The sequence below is a fragment of the Brachyistius frenatus genome, unplaced genomic scaffold (assembly GCF_029030835.1).
Source record: "Brachyistius frenatus isolate BFR_SWC_R1_liver_20210118 unplaced genomic scaffold, ASM2903083v1 Contig_112, whole genome shotgun sequence".
In the NCBI taxonomy this organism is placed as follows: Eukaryota; Metazoa; Chordata; class Actinopteri; family Embiotocidae; genus Brachyistius; species Brachyistius frenatus.
Window position 1 is genome coordinate 87,779 of NW_027210711.1, and position 15,462 is coordinate 103,240.

Genomic DNA, 15,462 nt, shown 5'->3' on the forward strand with positions numbered 1-15,462 from the left:
GCGTGGCAACGGATTCCACGATAAGCTGGTGTTACGGCTCGAGCCAAATGGAGCCGTTTCCTCTTCGACTGTTAATGAAAGCGGATCGCAACGAGGGATTGTTGTTGGGCTCAGCTGACTTGTTCCGCTCTTAACGCTGATGAAAGTTGACACGATGACAGTCGAATATCAAAACAGTGTGAAGAGATCAAGAGAGACACGACGACACCACGGGTTATTTTCAGAATGTGTTTGCAGGAATTGCAGCTATGTGCTGAAATACTAATGACTTATTTTTCTCACTTTGTAGTACGGGTTGTTATGCACCAAGCGCGCCGAGGTGAATTCCTTCGACGGGAAAAAAAAAAACACAAAAAAAACACGATTCAGAATCGTTTGAAAAGCAGCTGCTTGTTTCTTTCGCCTCTCGGCTGCTGTTTCCGTGCCGGTCCTGTCCGTCGCCTGCCTTCCACAGGTAACCGTCAATGGGGGGGGGAGGGGGGGGAACGAGAGCGTAACGCAAAGCGAAAGGTTCGTGGCGGGGAGTAATGTCAGAACGAAGGAGGAGGAGGAGGTGGATCGAGCGCGGAGAGGTTGAAGACCGAGGAGGGGGAAAAAAAAAAAAAAGAAAAAAGGCGGGCGATGCCAGGAGGCCGCCGCTTTACTCCTCACGGCGGCGCTTTGACAAGCTGCTAACGTGTTCTCGGTGGCACTTCCAAAGAGCTGTCGCTCAGCCGCTCGCTCCTTCACCGGCAGCACGCCTCGGACGGCAGCGAGGGAGAGCTGAGCGCGGGTTGACTCCCATCAGACCTCAATCTCTGCCGCTCATGATGGCTCTTGACAGCGATACGGGAGGGGCATCCTGGGCAATCGGCGTAACACCAGTTCGTGTCACAAAACTGCCGACGTGTTTGGTTTTGTGCGGTAATGAGCGTTTCCGCCACGACGCTCTGCGTTTGCGCTCGGCATCCGTCGCGTTCTCTGTTTTTTTTTTTTTCCCGGACCTCTGAACTTCCCGTGTACGCTCCTCAAGTTTTCTCTCTTCCAGTAACGGGCAGAATCAGACTGACGTGTTTGGTTTTGTGCGGTAATGAGCGTACAAGGACATCGCTCCCGGTGGCGGAGTGTAAAATGTATCACCAGACACCAGTTGAAAAAACAAATTCATATATAAAAATTAAAAAAACACTTTTCTTTTCTCCCAGTGAAATATGCTCCGAACAGCCTGTCCTTGTTCGTATTTGCTGATCTCAAATATCGGATGCTGGCGAGCGTCGGCAACAACGGGAGCTTCTCGTGATATGGGTGTGGCGGGGAGGGGGGGTGGGAGGAGGAGGGGGTGGGGGGGGGGGGTGAGATAACACTTGAAAAACCCAGCATTTCCCTGCGAGAGCCATCATTCACACAAACGCTTGTCAGCAGTGATATGTCAGAGCTGACAGTGTTCCTCACGGGAACTCTGGCGGGGAGTTAAATATAGGTGGTAGCAGGGAGACGTCGCCGCCCGGAGCTGCGCTGTGACGAGACGACGGGATCCGGGATCGGGCGCCCCCCCCGCTCGCCGCCGGGAACAAAACCGGCCGCGCGATCGACCCCCTCGCGACGAAACGGCTTCCGATAAATTTTTTTTTAAAAACGAACGATGTCGGCCGCGAGGTCTCCGGGTGTTCGGCCGCGTCGCGGCGACGGGAAGCTCGGACGGCGTCATCGGAGCGCCGACTCGGCGTCGGCCGTCTCGCTGATTACGAGCGCGCCTTCAACTGGAGGCCTCTGCAGGAGCGCGTGGAACCGCCTTCAATCAGATGAGATTGAAGTTGCCTCGCGTAGCATTTTAACCTCAATCACCAGCACGTTCATTTTGAAAACATCAGCGTAATTGCTGTAAACAAACAAGCCCCTCGCGGAGGAGACTGTCGGCTCCCGTGCAACTCCGCGTTTTTACTTGGTGTCGATGCGGTGGGAGATCTGCCGCGGCTCCGAAACAAAGAACGACCTCCTGCCAATAACACGCACTTTTATTCCACTCCCACTATCCCGACTGCATAATTTCAATCTATCTTGTCAGAACGTATACATTCACATTCAAACCACCTCCAAATGGAGTTTGGATCCAGTTTGCACAAATGGCATTTCATGTGTTATATTTTTCTTTTGCTGCCCAGACTTTCAAAAATCAATCTGGATGTGACAAAAATCTAATTTTGGCTGGTAATCCGAACAAGGCTTTAGAGAAATCGAAAATGACGTCCCGTCGCCGTCTTCGCGCACCCCAAAAAAGCTCAATGTCCTGTCGCCTTTCAGTTGAACTAGAGACGGCTGTGCTCTTTGAAATGATTACGCGCGTATTCGGAGTGGAGCGCGCGCCGTCCCGCCGACCGGGCCGCTGATCCTTGGCTGGTTCTCCTCGGGACTATTTATAGACGCTTCACAAAGACGAGCCGCGGTCTGTACCGCCCGGTTTACCCCCGGAAACGTGACAAAGGTCAACATATCGCGGCAACGCCGCAATCGCAGCGGGACGTGCAGGACGCTGACGACTGCTCCTTTAACATCTCGTGTACAAAAAGCATGTAAAAAAAAATAACAAATCTGTTTCCTCCTCGTTGCTGCGATCACACTGCGGGGATTATTCCGCAGTCCGACGATGTTTGCTTTTGCGCGGACACATGCGGCGGAGCATTTCTCACTTCCGTGCGACTGGCCCCGGTTTGCCGTCAGTAGATGTGAGACTTTCTGTGCGGGCTCGGATCGCCTGCACAGACGGGAATCAACCGGTTGCTATGGCACCACGCAGCGGCACATTTTCACAGAATGAATTAAAACTGCGCTGGGGAAAAAAAAACCTCATGACCTTGATTTGAAATAGCAGCCGGTGGGTAGCTCGTGATGAAAAAAAAAAAACAACAACTGAGAAACAACAAAAGCTTTCGGTGCTCGTGCTGTTTTACCGAGGTCACGCTGTTTTGCGGTACGCTGGGATGGAACCGGGCGGTGAGGTCTTGAGGTACTGGAAGCAAAAGTTAATTTACCTTCGTTGGGCTCTTAAATCTAATGAGCGGGAAAAAGAAAAGGAAAAAAAAAAAAAAAAAGAGAGAGAGAGAGGAAGTCTAGACGGAGCACTAGACCAGAAGAGGTAGCTTGAAATAGATGGGAGAAATCGTCTCTATGGAAACCACAGGCGAAAACAGTGGCACACACTGCCATGAAAGACATGTAGGAGATGAGGATGAAAGAGACCGAGGAGAGAGAGAGAGGGGGGGGAGAGGGGGAGGGGGAGAGGCGGCATGAAGAGAAAAGAGGGGAGGATGAGAGGGAAAGATGGCGAGCTCACGAGAAGGATGGGTGTGTGTCACAGCGGTGGATATCGATGCCCCCGGTGGGTATTACCGAGACTGGGTTCGTGTCTCTTTGAAAGAATTGATTTGGCTTCACCAAGCGAACACACTGTTCTCCTTCAGAACGCCGCGGGCAGTCGTTCTCTCAAACAACGGCACACAAATAAAACGTACCTCCAATTAGAGCAGTTATTTACCAGCGCGACAGGTAATCACCGACGCTCGCAACGGCACTCGACACGCCGCCCTCGACGCCAGTTTCTTTCGCCGCGGAGGTGGAGGTGGAGGTGGAGGTGGAGGTGGAGGTCGGCGTATTGTCTTTCGCTCAATAAAATAAAAAATAAAAACATTTGATGACACTGTGCATATTAAAAAAAAAAAAAAAAAAAAAGGCCGGTCGAAATCATGAGATAGCGTGAGAGCGAGTAAGTTCAAATAGGAACTAGTACGTGTAAGTAGTAGTAAGTTGCAATTTAGAGACAAATTTTTACTCCGTTTCTCATTATTTCCATTTAGTTTGGTAAAATTAGTTTAAAGCAGCGTCTCGAAAATGTAACTCAATTTTTTTTTTTTTTTTACTAATATCTGTTTTAAATTATTATTATTCTAAATTAGTAGCTCATAGTTTTGACATCATTTTGACTTAGCAAAAATATATATATATATTTTTTGGGGGGGGACATTTTGTTGCCCTTCATGTTCTACCTGAGGGAAATGATATTTTAGACTATTGTTCGACGGTTATAATAATAACTTAAAAGTGCTCTAATATGCCAAATTTAACTTCCCCGCAGCTCCTGCTCTGTGTTCAACATCATCTGTCAATTAGCCTCCTTACGTGCACACTAATCCCCTGTTATGTATCGTCCTGGTTTTTAAATCCCGTTCAGGATATGATATAAAACACAATCTGGTTATTCATTCATATCCCCTGCATGATTTCAGCCTTATCCGAGTTACTGTTTAATCTGTGCAGGTGCGTCTTTGATGTTCTCCACGCAACACGCAGCCGCTGTCATTTCTGCGCTGAGCAGCGGGAGTTATTAATATGACTTTGAGTTGTGGCTGTACGGACCGCATTGTATGATCCCATATTTTATATTTTAATGAAATTTGCTCCTTCGCCGTGCAACTTGCGGTCCTGCATCAAATTGAATAAAGCAATTTAGATCTGTTCCAACGGCCGAATAGCTTGCTTCCTGGAGGATTTCCTACAACTCCCAAAGAGAGAGCGTGTCGGTGTGAATCTGTTTAACCCGTTAATAACCTCGACGTGACTGAACAGCACGTTTCCCTCCAACAGCAGCGTGTCGGATCGTCTCCGAAACAGGTGGAAAATGGCCGCTTACGCAACTGCAATTAACGGCTATTTTTATGTATTTTGCGGCTCGACGGGTCACTCGCTCACAAAGTATTAAGTGTTCAACGGTACTTAAGTAATCAAAATGATTGTTACATTAATTTCAAGGCTTTTTTTTTTTTTTTTTTGGTTGTTTTTGTTCAACCTCTAGGCTCACTCACCATTAATTGAGATTAGGACACACCTACGCACGAGCACTTTTATCTGCACCCTCATTATGCCGAAGCCCGGACGGGATCATTTCAAAATGTGCGCGTGGATCACAAAGCATCGTGCTGTGATTCTTGCACAGCGGTGCGAGCAAACCAAAACCGTGTGCCTGGAAAATCAGCAGCCGGCCGCTTGCATGACGGCGAGAGTCCATCAGCTTCCAGCAGGGTGTCCTTCGACAGGCTTTCTGAAACCTCCAGCGGAGGAGGAGGAGGAGGAGGAGGAGGAGGAGGAGGCACGCTGGACACCGGTGACAGGCTTTTGAAAGTAGCTTCTGAAGATAATTACAAAATATTTCTTCCCCCTGTCTGGTGTGTCCAAATTGAATACGGAAGTTTCCTAATCTCCTGGTTTACATCAGTGGAGACAATAATATAATAAAGACTCCATCCAACTTCTCATAAGTGACACTTCTTTTTCCTCTAAACCTTGTTGTTGTTGTTTTTTTTTATTATAAAATGTAATATCGTTGTTTTTTTGTTGTTGTTTTTTTTTACTGCTGTCAAGGGAAAAGATTTTAGAGCGGAACAATTTAATGAAACCTCCGAGCTGCTTTTGTAATTTTCTAGTGCAGTTATTCGGTAGAGCTGGCTATCATATTTATATTTTAAAATGTACTGCTAAACAAAAGACTTTTTAATTTTTATATTAGGTTTGTTAACTTAATTTTGAAAGGACAAAAAAAATATCCTCACGGACTTCGTAATGTAGACGCGTTAAGTTACCGTGGTAACATTCAACTTGCTCGTTTGAATGTTGTGAAGCCAAGATGGAAGACGCGCAGCAAGAAAAGTGTCGTCAGACCAATGACAAGAAACGAGAACACCCGGGATTAACCGAGGCCGACATACAGAAGACGAAACGCCGGACTTTCTATTATGGAGGCGATCCCGACTTTAAACCCGAGGAAGGCAGAGCGAGACGTACTCTGATGGGGGAGAACGCTGCTCCCAAAGCCGAACTCCCAGACTCCCAGATCGAGCTGCACCCGTTGAAAACCAGACCGCTAACAGCAAACAGAAAGACCTGGGAGGGTGAGACTCACCTGGATCAGGTTACCGTCCAGTACACCAACTCTACTACAAAAACCTGAGCAAACAGATCTCAAAGGATTCGCAGACAAACTAAACAGAACTGGAAACTGACGAAGAGGCCGACTCGGAGCTGCAGCGAGCGACAGCGGCAGATTGAGCTCCTAAAAGCTCAGGAAGATCCGGAAGAGCGGGCTGCTAAACACGACCGGGAGGAGGAGTTAAGGACAACCAAGGCGTCCTACCTCGTTCTCACGGAGCAGCGGGAGGAGGAGATGGCCGACATCGCGGCAGCGAAGAGGGAAGAGGAGGTCTCCGGTCGGCCGGCTCTGATGAAGAAAGAAAGAGGAGGAAGCTTCGGATTACGATCAGAAAGGAGCACGTCGGCGAGGCGAAGGCAACGGCGGCATTCGGTTTAGGGTGAGACGGACATGTTTCAAAAACAGTTCACTAATTATCTGCCAAGTGCAGGCAGACGTCGAACATAAAGACGACACGTTCTGTCTACTCAACAGTTACTCGCTGTTTTCTAGAGTTAGATTTCAAATGGAGTGAAACGAACATTAATATCGCTCCATCTATATTTCACAAAATCTAATCTATGCCCCCGACCCCCGCAGACGTACAGGAATACAGAGCCACGTGCCGGCTGAGCAGTCGTGCTGCTTCAGTCATGTTTCAGTCATGAGGAGCTCTCATACCTCTGATGAGGCGCCGCTCTGTAATAGAGGTGCTAAACCCGCAAATCCATTTCTCACACTTTTATTCTGTCTTTCAATATCTATTTAGAACAAGGATCCTACGTGTTCTTCCACGAGCTGATTTTCATCACAATCCTGTTTTTCCGTTAATTGGCATAAGAATGAAAAAAAATAAAAAATAAAAAATTATCATAATAACAATAACGATAAGCGGCAAATGAAAAAAAAAAAAAATAATGCAAAAACCAAACGGTGTATCCCTCAGTGATATGCGTGCGAACTCGATCATAAAACTGAAGTCGCATACTCTGTCGCGTGTGCGCGTGTCCAGAATTGAACTTGCGTGCACACGTTCACGTGTACCTGTGAGCAGAAGCAATTTGAGAAAGAACATCGATAAATTATTCAAAGCTGAAGACAGTGTGACAAAGTACCAAATGAATACCAACAACAACAACAACAGAGAAAGAAAAAGGGTCCGGCTGCATTTATGTAGTTTTGTGTGTGCGAGGAGCATCGGTCGTTCCGACTCCCTCGCGCTTCATCCGGGAGCTTTACGATTTTTGTGCTATTTTTCTAAACTGCCACGAGAGACGCGTCGTTCGATCATTTTAAGGAAAGAAAAAAAAAGAAATTAGAAAAGTACACTCTGCTATTTGTTGCACGTCTCTCTCCCCCCCCCCTCCCCTCCCCCCGCTGTGGGTGTTGAACCGGAGACCGGATTGATGCCGGGACATCTACCCAGAATACCCCTCATGCATTATTAACGGTAATTAATAAACCTCTGCCCACGTGTTATGTAATCGCCGACATGCTCGTGGGTCATCCCACTGCTGACCTGCAATCCATCGTGCGGTCACGCTGGATTCTCTTTGCAAAGTGTTGCTCCCCTCCCCCGTTCCCTCTCCCCTCCCCCTCTCCCCCTCCTCCTCATCCGTCCGTTGCCTTCCCAGGTATCACCACAGTCCTGACCATGACCACCCTGAGCACAGTGGCCCGGAACTCTCTGCCCCGAGTGTCCTACGTGACGGCCATGGACCTGTTCGTGACCGTCTGCTTCCTGTTCGTCTTCGCCGCCATGATCGAGTACGCCATGCTCAACTACTACTCCTACAGCATACGCAGACCTCCTCCCAAGATGCAGAGAATGGTAAGTCCGTGGTGAACGTGTGCGTTTGCCCTTTATTTGCGTTAACCCCCCCAGCCTCCGGCTGCGGCCGAGGTTCCCCTGCGAGCGCGGCTGCAGAAAACCACCTGCAAAAGCAGGCGCCTGTCGCCGGCGCCGTCCGTTTAACGCTCCCGGTCATGACTCACCGAGGGAAAGGCTGCTGATTAAAGCCTCTGTTTGACATGAATGTTCACATTTTCGGAAAGTCAATCAAAAGGCCGCGGGAGAGGCGGGAAACTGCTGCAGACACAAAAACAACTGCAAAGAGAGAGAGCGAACTGGAACCGGCTCGAAAAGAAATGCAAAACAACGACATATGCATAATGACCACAAAAACACAAAATCAACACCACTTCAAAGAGATGCTGCTGGCCCCGCCGCGCCCGCCGTCGCTCCCAGCTTCAGTCCTCGTCGCTGTGATAACCGTCTCGTCCAATCGGCGACCGGCGTCGGTGGTTAACTGCCTTTGTCCCACCCCTCATGCACTGTGATTGGACGGCTGGTGACAATATTTGATTTTTTTTTTTTTTTTAACGTATATGCTGTGCTCAGGGAAAAAAAACACTTTGGTGGACACAGCGGTTGGTAGTTGCAGCGTGTCGGCCGTATTTGGCGCATGCCGATTGGTTGAAATGAACCCGAGGTCGACGCCCAGAAGGACGGGAAAAACTGCGAACGATCCTCGATGGACAACTGCGAAGAGACAAAACTTGACCACAGAGAAATGGAAATGATCACAAAGGGACTTAAAACAAGCTACAGCTGTGCGTGTGTTTTTAAACCCGGGGGGTGTCTCATTATCTGTCCGTGTGTATCACCACTGTAATAATAATAATAATAATAATAATAATAATAATAATAATAATGATAGATTAAAAACTGACGCGCAAAACATGAAAAAGAGCACAAGAACATTGTGTTTGAGACAGATGTGTCATCACGCCGGGATCGTGGGAGCCAGAGCAACGTGCCGGGAAATTCACTGCATCAATTGGAGCAGTGTGTATAATCCTGACTGAAAAACCTCCGGAAACTAATATTGATTGTAGTCCCAGGGTGCCAACACACACACATATATATATATATATATATATAGATATATAAAACGGAGTCAGCCGCCGCCGCTGTCGTCCCCCCCCACCCCCCTCCACCTACCTCCCTATTCATTACTTCCTCCCACTGTAGAGGAGTTCTGCTGAACGTGTCTCAGGGCTAAAAAAAAAAAAAAAGACTGTCAGAGCTCCGGCTGAACAATTAAGTCGCGTTACATTCAGTCCCCTCCTCTGCATCTCCGGCTCTCCGCTGGAGTTTGGCCACGTCTGTCTGTGGGGAAGCCTCGTACCCCCCCCCCTCCTTCCCCCTTTCACCCTCCCTCCCCCGCTCCACCCCTCCCACCACCACCATCCGTGTGGCTCCTTTGTGCCGCCTACTCAGTCACTTCTCGTACTCCGCATGACACATTTAAGTCTCGCTCGCCTACCGCTCTTCCTTTAACAGAGGAGAGGATTGCATCCCAATTAGGCTGTCCCAAATGATTGCGTAAACATCAGGGAGGAAGTCACATAATTAATTTTCTCAGTAGGTAGTTGTTCGGTATTCTGCTCTGAAGATTCAGGCCGAAGCAACGTAAAGTAAAACAAAATTAGAAAGTCAATAACGCGGAGGCTTGTTATGTTCGTCGGTCTTTGTAAATCAGTGGTTTCACTTTCAGCTAAATATATTTCAACATTAACGAAAGTATGTTTTCAAAAGTAAATTTTTAATCCTATACAAACTTTAAAAAAAGAAATCTCTCCGCTGTTAGAAAAGCACATTGATTCGTGACATTTTGCTGCCGGTGTGTGGTTGTTGTTTTTTTTTCTTTCCACTTCAAAACAGAACGATTGTGAAAGATGATTCATCACTGAGATCTAATCAGCGCATCAATAGAGGAGTTTGATGGAGTTTTCCAGCCATCCGAAAACATCAATAACAGCGCAGAGTGTAATTACCTTTGAGAGACACAATTTCTCCTTTAAAACGGCCATGTAACAGAATGAAAGGCATCAAAAAGACACAATATCCCCGATAAACATGCCAGAAATTTCATAGTCTTGTTTTTTTTTTTTATCTGCTTTCTCGCTCAGTTCTGTTCAAATGAACTTCTGCGCAGCAGTCATCCGTTACGGACCGCTCAATGAGCCCGCTGCCGTCTTCACTTACAGTTCTTTCGGATCTCCGTCGCTGCGCTGAACGTACGCAGGTTCACCAGCAAACGTTCGGAAGAATTATTTCCAGCATTTGAAATTATTTCCAGCATCTGAAATTGACTGATTTCAGAGGGACTAAAGCCGGCTTCACAATAATGATTATATTCCATTTCTGACAATAGATCCATCTGCACCCTAAGAACTGGTCCTTTAATAACTACGCACATACTAAAATACTGTCTATGAAGAGGAGAAAGTAATAAACTTTCGTGAACAAAGTGGTTCCCCGGACAAACAAATTGGGATAAACAATAAGCTCAATATGTAAACCCATTCTTCTTCATGCCTTAAATGTCCAAGGACCAAGAGAGTCCTAAAGTTGGCAACCCCCACCTCGGGAGACCGTCGGACTCGACAACTGCCTGTCCGAGCTGCGGTTGACGAGTTCTGATTGGACACGGTGGACGGATTACCCCGACCGGTCAATTCGTTGATCTCACCTCTGTCCTCCCGTCTCCTCTTGCAGGCCTACTCGTCGTTCAACATGAGTCGCAACCCTCGGACCGTGATGCCCATGGGCAACTCCCTGTTCTGGCACGACTACGACGACAACTGCCTGTACGAGTGCCTGGACGGCAAAGACTGCAAGAGCTTCTTCTGCTGCTACGAGGAGTGCAAAGAGGGCGGCTGGAGGAAAGGACGGATCCACGTCAACATCGGCGAGCTGGATTCCTACTCCCGGGTTTTCTTCCCCACCTCCTTCTTGCTCTTCAACATCGTCTACTGGGTCAGCTACCTCTACCTCTAGTCCGCCTCGGGCCGTGATCGGCGGTCCGCGTTGAAGAAACAGCTACTCTTCTCTCCCCCCCGCCCCCTTCTCCCCGCCCCCTCCCCCCAAGCCACTTTGCACCGCGGCTCGTGATCTGAGGTCCAGGTTGAGCACAGAGGAGGAAACGAGGAGGATCGGCGCGACGGGACGTTGCGAAGGACGCGCCGCCTCCGGAGCGCCGCGGCGGTGCGCCGCGTTCGGAGGCTTCGAGCGGAGGAACAAAACGCCCCGCGGCGGAACGACGAGCCGCCGGCATCAACTCGGAAAGGTCTCTCTCTCTCTCTCTCAAAGAAAAAAAAAAAAATTAAAAAAAAAGAAATAAAAAACTCCAGACAGCTGTGACTTCGGAGACATTCGGGGGTCGCGTAGCTGAATCTCGGTCGTCGAGATGGCGAAGCACCCATAGTGCCTTCTTTAGAAAAGGGTGCGGCACCGAGAGACGCGGCTTCAGAGTTCCCTCCGTTATCTTTTATTACCTCATCCGTCACTCCGCCGCATGCCGAGTTGTTTATTCTTTGACGAAACAAACCCGGAAGCACAGTCCTCACCACTGGAGATGTTTTCAAAACTTAACACTCGCCGTTCATTTTGCAGCACATTAGTTTTAGTTGTACCCCACAATTTATTCTCCTTTTCCAAAAAACAAACAAAACAAAAACAGTGACGTTTTCTTGTTCTTCTTCTTCTTATGATTATTATTAGAATTAGTTGTTCGTTCACAGCGAGTCGATAGCTCACACATCCGTTGTTAATTGTTCAATATGGGTTCGAGTCGGGGGCCCGCGGTTGGTTGTCTGGTAAAATCTTGTTTATTGAGTCAGTGAGCTTTTTGTTCATGATGCTTTATGACCATGCAGTTAGATGCCAAGAACATACGGGCGCTTTTTTTTTTTCTTTTTTTTTTTTTTAACAATTATCGTATGATCGACATGCTAATCTCATCCCCGGGCATATTATACATGTTACAGTACACGAATAAGCAGATTAGGACTAGAGTAGTGCTAGTTTCTTCAAATAAATATATGATGGCAGATTCATATAATATTTGATTCTTCTTTATATAGATTTTTAAAAAATTATTAATGGGGTCTGTGGATGACAGTTGGACGCTTTGAGAGATTTACATGCCGTAAATGTGCGATTGACGGCCAAAGCCTTTATTTACCTCAGTGACAGAGGACTTGGTTACACGAGTACATTAGAGACAGGTTTTCTTTCTAATTTCCCCGAATGGTAACCTGAACACTTCCTGTTAAACCTTTTAGTCTTTTCAAATTCAGTATAAACAGCACCAACACAACACATGCTCCACGAAGCCTTTTTACCTGAATGATGTTAAGCCACCTAAACGAAGCCCGGCACCTCCTTCCAATTCACCACAGCGAGGCTCTCGCAGTGTTGCTTTTATTGGTCGGCTTTGAATGTGACAAAAAAAAACAAAAAACACATCAGGAAACCTTCGTCGTCGTTGTCGGAACTTAACATCAGTGGAGGATGTGGTAGACAAGAAACTTGACCTGAGAAACAACCAGACAATGGAAACAACTGACAGCACCAGGTCAGCTGGTAAAGCATACGACACTGTCATCCCCCTCAGTGGATTCATTTTGGTTGCTGTTTTATTGGGGTTTTTTTTTCGGTGACCCACCTCTTTACATGTGCTCGACCCCTTTGAGTCTGACTTTTATCTTCGAAATGAACACCAGTTTGTCTTTCCCGAGAGTTAGCTGAAAAGATTGTGATCCCACTTTCATATTTGTACGCTAAATACGAAGCGTGCGGCAATTAATGCTGAGCTGCTGTAAGTTAGCTGCTGGATGAATCTTCAGTTTGCACTTTACCATCTAACTTTTGGCAAGGAACTCAATCATTTTCGCAACATGTTAAACTATTCTTTTGTGTAGATGTTAAACCCCAGACAATTATCAGCTGCACATGTTGCAGTCATGAATTTGGCATGAAAATGTTGAAAGAAATGCCGGAAATTGGCACAAAGCAAGCCACTAAAGCACACACATGCTGCACACGGCCTATTTAATTTTTGCAGTGGAGTTCTGCCATCCGGTTTCAGAAGTAAACAGCTGAGGACAAACTGGAAGCTTCCATTTTCTTTCCTTTTTTTATTTTATTATTATTTTTTTTTACCTGATGAAAAACGAAAGAAGTTCCTGATGTCCTGCAATATGCAGGAGCTTCAAGGCACATCGTCCTGCGCCCGGCTGACAGTGATCACAGGTGCTGTAAGATACGGTCTATGTATTGTGGTACTCCTCTCTCACACACACACACACACACACACACACACACACACACACACACACACACACACACACACAAACATGGGGTACACGGAGCAGCGTTGAAAAATGGATGACGCGGGGTTCTTGTTGATGACATTTGATGGAGTCCCACGTCCCCTCCTCAAACATGTAAAATTGATGCCATATATCGAGGTGAACAGACACAGACACACGTTGGGAAACGGGAAAAACAAAAATGAAAACCAAAAAAATAACAGGGACAGACGGCATCAACGGCATTCGAAACATGTTCGGTTTTGTTTACTGTTCTGGGGTGTTGTTGTTGTTTTTTTGCAGCCGTTCGGCTTTGTAGAACAATCAGCCCCCTTTCCTATCCTCCTCCTCCTCCTCCTCCTCCTCCTCCTCCTCCCCTGACACACACACACACACACACACACACACACACACACACACACACACACACACACACACACACACACACACACACACACACACACACACACACACACACACAAACGCACACATTTTCCCCGGTATTTGTATGTTCAGAGAAAAAGCTTTTATGTAAGATGTATTTAATTAATGTTTCTATTTTCATACAGTTATATGTGGAATGTATGTTAGGCCAGTAGCGAGGCCGGAGTCAATCTGGTTCCAGTTCAGTCAGTTCGAGCAGCCTTTTATAGTTTATATTTAGGGCTCCTTCATATTCATGAGGCCTCCAGACCCATTTGTGTCCCGTCCAGAGGTTTGTAATCACAAATTAAATCGCCTCGAGTGATGCTGGAGAAACATCGGAGGGGCCGTTCCTCTGCTGATTTAACGCATCAGCTCGCGTGAGACATTCAAATTGTATCCGATCTATCTATACGTGTCGAAGAACTGACTGAATTGGCCAGAGCTTGGCCAACACCGCAGTAAACTCTCCTCACCTCTGATATTTCTACTACACTTTATAAGTGTCTTAGTCTGTTGAGATACTTCAATAAAACAGAAATCACAATTTTCTACGTCTTAACAAAAAAACATCACCTGTGTGTTTCAACTGACTGGGACCTGTATTTATAAAGCCTCTTCGGACTCGGAGTACTGACCCGGGATCAGCGCTGGCAGGCATCGTGAAGTCGCTCGAGAGCCGTTTCCGGAGACCCCGTCACCCCCATTAAAGTTTCCCGGCTCGTGCGGGGAAAAAAAAAGAAAAAAAAAGCGGCGAGTCGGTCGCGGCCGAAAGGTGTCGGGAAATCACCCCGCCCCGGTTTACCCCGCAAACTAATTTTTGTTTTGATTGGCAGTGAGATCCCTGGAGGACGGGGCTTTACAAAAAATAAACAACATGAAACAGCCACTCTGATCTTGGATCAGCACTCAAGAGGGGAAATATTTTATGAAAACAGGGTCTGGAGTGAAAATAGGTATCTTTTTTCTAGTGCGTGGTACATTGCTTATATTAATAAATAACGTTTTGGTCAAGTGCTACTGTGAAGTCTTTTTGTGTGAGAATGAAACGCTGAGTCATGCCTACAGGAGCCTCCACGGCAAATTGCTTCAGTGCTCGGCTATCTGGTGTCGCGCGATAGATCAGAAAAGGGTTTGGGACTCACGGGGGGGAAAACGAACGGCTTTATTTCACGGGATATTCCGTCATTTGGGGTTTTACTCTCCTGTCCGCATGTGTATCTGGTTGATATCCTTCATAATACCTTTCCTCTGGACCGCCCTGCCTCCTCAGCTCTGATCCCTTCCCTCATTTTGAACAGGATTTGATACCGTCTCTCGCCGAAAGCGACGAACCCTCCGACGGACACGGCTCTAGAGTTGTGTGTCCCTGCGCCATAAAATACAACCCACAGGAGAGCTTCCTAAATTAGCACCGTCACCATTAGCACGAACCAGAAGTCAGCCGGGTTAGTTTACAATCCTCCAAATTCCATAAACCCCAAAATACACAGAATGAAAAGGTCTTTAACGGGGAAAAACAAACAGAAACGGAAAGGACTGTTTTGTTTTTTTAATGTTCAGGTTTAGCGCCCGTTTAATTTGGAGACATTAGTCGCTCCGGCGGTTACCGGTTCACTTAATGTTCACCACAAACGTCAGAGCAGAGGGAGGGGAAAGAGTGATCTCTCAATGTAGTATGAGCGTGGCATGACTGTTGGCGTCAGACTGGTTTCGGCATTTATCCTAAAATCGACATGCGGAGCAGTCTAGAGAGTTTACTGAGACCGGTGGCAAAAAAAACGTGGCGAGCGGCAGTTCTGCGAAACGGCGTGTTGATGAAAGAGGGAGGAGGAGGAGGAGGAGGAGGAGGAGGAGGAGGAGGAGGAGGGCAGAGCGACTGGTTAAACTCACGGAGAGGCTGCGGTAACTCAGACAACCACAGGAAAGCATCTCAGGCTCGC

The 15,462-nt window shown here is 47.2% G+C and overlaps 1 protein-coding gene across 1 annotated transcript in view; it reads left to right on the forward strand.

The window, feature by feature from the left end:
- The window catches only part of LOC138629231 (gamma-aminobutyric acid receptor subunit gamma-3-like), a 52,370-nt gene extending 37,837 nt beyond the window's left edge, over positions 1-14,533 (forward strand). Inside the window, exons 9-10 of the mRNA XM_069712800.1 lie at positions 7,570-7,766; positions 10,500-14,533. Of these exons, the coding sequence (XP_069568901.1) occupies positions 7,570-7,766; positions 10,500-10,781 (479 nt within the window). The 3' untranslated portion in view covers positions 10,782-14,533. The remainder of the gene's footprint in view (positions 1-7,569; positions 7,767-10,499) is intronic.
- Positions 14,534-15,462: the final 929 nt, after the last annotated feature.